Source organism: Helianthus annuus, chromosome 13 (genome assembly GCF_002127325.2).
Source record: "Helianthus annuus cultivar XRQ/B chromosome 13, HanXRQr2.0-SUNRISE, whole genome shotgun sequence".
In the NCBI taxonomy this organism is placed as follows: Eukaryota; Viridiplantae; Streptophyta; class Magnoliopsida; order Asterales; family Asteraceae; genus Helianthus; species Helianthus annuus.
The window spans coordinates 32,444,175-32,447,327 of NC_035445.2; the positions used below are offsets into that span (position 1 = coordinate 32,444,175).

Consider the following 3,153-nt stretch of genomic DNA (forward strand, 5'->3'; position numbering starts at 1 on the left):
ACGAAAACAGTGAAGGCGACAGAAGGAACGAAGAGGCAAGGGACGAAATCTAAAGCTTGTTTTGCGGGAATCATCGGCATCAAGCGGGAAGCTTGGAGAGCAAGGGATTAACGGGTTTTTACTACTCAGTTTCTCTTATTTTCTAGTTTCTTTGTTTTCATTCGATGAATTCTTGTTCTAAACCTTGTTTGATTATTTTTGAGACCATGTTTATTGGCTAAATTTATTTAGCTACCTAAGGTTATGACAATAGTTTAATAAAGTTTGGATTTTTATTCGGTTTTTGGCGTGGTTGTGGATTTTTCTTGTACTGTAAAAGCTGTTTGTTGAGATAATTGAAGCAGTTAATAGTAATGTTGGTGGTGTGTTCTTCGTCTATGGCTACGGAGGAACTAGTAAGACGTTTCTGTGGAAGACATTATTTGCATCCATTAGATGTAAAGGAGATATTGTACTAAATGTTGCACCAAGTGGTATCGCATCTCTTTTGTTACCTGGTGGCCGTACTGCACATTCAAGGTTTCATATACCTTTGAATTTAACAGAAAGCTCGATGTGTTTTATTAAACCAGACGATGACGTTGCTGATTTATTAAGGAAAACGAAATTGATAATTTGGGATGAAGCACCGATGAATCATAAACATGCATTTGAAGCACTTGACCGGACAATGAAAGATATCTTCAAATGTGAGATGACCTTTGGTGGTAAAGTTATGGTGTTCGGTCGTGACTTTAGACAGATACTTCCGGTTGTACCAAATGGCAGTAGGCGAGAAATCATTAATGCTTCAATCACTTCGTCGTATATTTGGAGTAGTTGCAAGGTTCTTACGTTAACCAAAAACATGAGGTTAACCGTAGGAGCGAACGCATCTGATATAGAAGAGATTAAAGCTTTTGCGAATTGGTTGCTCGAGTTGGGCGAGGGAAAGATTGGTGACAGTGACGATTGCCAGGTGGTTATAGATATTCCTGAAGATTTGTTAATCAAGTGCTCTGAGGATCCTATGTCAGATCTGATCGACTTTGTATATCCTTCACTTCTTCAACTGTACAAAGATAAAGATTTTTTTTGCTGAAAGAGCTATATTGGCACCAACAAACGAGGTTGTTCAAGAAATTAATGAAAGATTGCTTGCTTGCTTCATTTCCTGGCGATGAAGTGGAGTATCTGAGTTCTGATAGTATTTGTCAAACTGATAAAGGAAAGAACGAAGCACATGCGAGACTATATTCTCCCGATGTTCTGAATGGCCTTAAAATTTCTGGTCTGCCTAATCATCGATTAGTCCTTAAAGTTGGTGTACCTGTAATGTTGCTTCGTAATATTGATCAACAAAATGGTTTATGCAACGGTACGAGACTACGAATTACTAAACTTTATAAACGTGTTATTGAGGCTGAGATTATATCTGGCGGAAACATAGGGACCAGAACATTTATTCCACGAATCAGTTTGACACCGTCGGATAAAAGAATTCCTATCAAGTTTCAACGACGACAATTCCCCTTAAATGTATGTTTTACAATGACTATACATAAAAGTCAAGGACAATCTCTATCAAGGGTTGGATTGTATTTGAAATATCCAGTTTTTTCACATGGTCAGCTTTATGTTGCGTTATCAAGAGTTAAAAGCAGAGCCAGTGTGAAGTTGCTTATACTAGACCAAGATGGGAATGTAACGAGTAAAACAACAAATGTAGTCTACAAGGAAGTTTTTTCCGGCATTTGAATTGTTTTCTGTTTTTTCTTCCAATGTATGTATTTGTACACAACATTTCAATTCAAAGTAAATAATATGGTTTTGGTTGAAGCCCGCGTGTTACGTGGGCATTAACCTAGTTAAGGAAATAAAACATAAGTTATGTTTACTAATTTATATAATCACACATTCCCGTACAATCTATGATATGACTCGATATTCAACCGCTCACGTCTCGTGATGATGATCCATGATTCTGTGCAACTAGCGATAACCTCATACGTTCACATCATTAATACTTAGTGACAATAAATATAATCTAGAATGTATAACTAATGGATCACGTCGCGTTCTATTCTCAAGCACTTCATCTTAGATTCTATCTTTCAATGAGTCGACAACTGTGTGCCTACACATTATTCTATTCTCAAAAGCAACTCGGTTAGCATCGTCAATACTCATATTTTTATTGACACCGTACGTTTCATCGTACAAGTCTCATTCATTTGGTAACGTATGGTTTAATAACACGTATCCATTTTTGCCTATTCCACTCTTTCATGTATATGAAATCCTACTACGGATATACGTACCTTCCTACTCAAACAGAATGACGACATCGGGCCAGCTGTGGAGGCGTCGAACGAGGGTTAGCGTCGGGCATGTGGCCGCCGGCGATGGGTGGACCTACAAAGGAGGGTGACGAATGGTGAGGGTGGTAGTTGACTCACAAAATGTAATTAAGGTTTACCCCAACCCTTGTATTTATACAAATACTAATTACACTTAAGTCCCTATCTAATTCCACCTCCATGCCTTGTAATTACCAGTTAATTATAAAACCAACCATATTGTTTATATTTATCCGACAAGAACAAAATTAATATTATTTAACAATTAACTGACAAATACCATAATCATGTTAATTTTTCAAGTACCATAATCTTGTTAATTTTTCCGCTAAACAATTAAATAGGAATTATTTCCTAAGTAATTATTCGATTATATATTTCACTAAATATTTGATTCCCGCAATTTAAATAATGTGTCTCTTGAACTAATATTTAACCATCAAATATTTGTTTGTCGTCTAAAGTGTAACTCTTTATATCTTATCCGATAGCAATATTGATTAATCGATATCTGATTTCCAATATCCAACACATCCAACATCGGTTCATATAAAAAAAAGTTAGAACCTAAGAGATGACACGACATAGAGGGGAACACATTTCATAAGAAGGTATTGTGATCGAGTATGTCACCTAAGGGTTATATGTGTTGCCGTTAAGTTTTGGACCGAAACCATCCAAAACCGAATAACATAGTTTATTAGAACCGAACCTTGTATCGTTTATACTATATCCAACTTCTGAAGGGCCAGGTTTCATGTGTTTGGAACTTTGGACTGTATAATGCTCACCCTTAGTCACCTTGATCTTTGAC

General features: G+C 36.5%; 1 protein-coding gene across 1 annotated transcript; it reads left to right on the plus strand.

Annotated features, from left to right (window-relative positions):
- The first annotated feature begins 1,125 nt into the window (after positions 1-1,125).
- LOC110900779 lies at positions 1,126-1,737 on the plus strand. The gene is made up of 2 exons (XM_022147645.1): positions 1,126-1,518; positions 1,612-1,737. Exons 1-2 carry the CDS (start codon positions 1,126-1,128, stop codon positions 1,735-1,737), a joined length of 519 nt encoding a protein of 172 aa, XP_022003337.1.
- Positions 1,738-3,153: the final 1,416 nt, after the last annotated feature.

Coding starts and splice junctions, on each gene's coding strand:
- LOC110900779 (XM_022147645.1), top strand. CDS start 1,126: ATGAAAGATTGCTTGCTTGCTTCATTTCCTGGCGATGAAGTGGAGTAT. Junction 1,519..1,611: donor GACGACAATTCCCCTTAAAT/GTATGTTTTACA, acceptor TCACATGGTCAG/CTTTATGTTGCGTTATCAAG.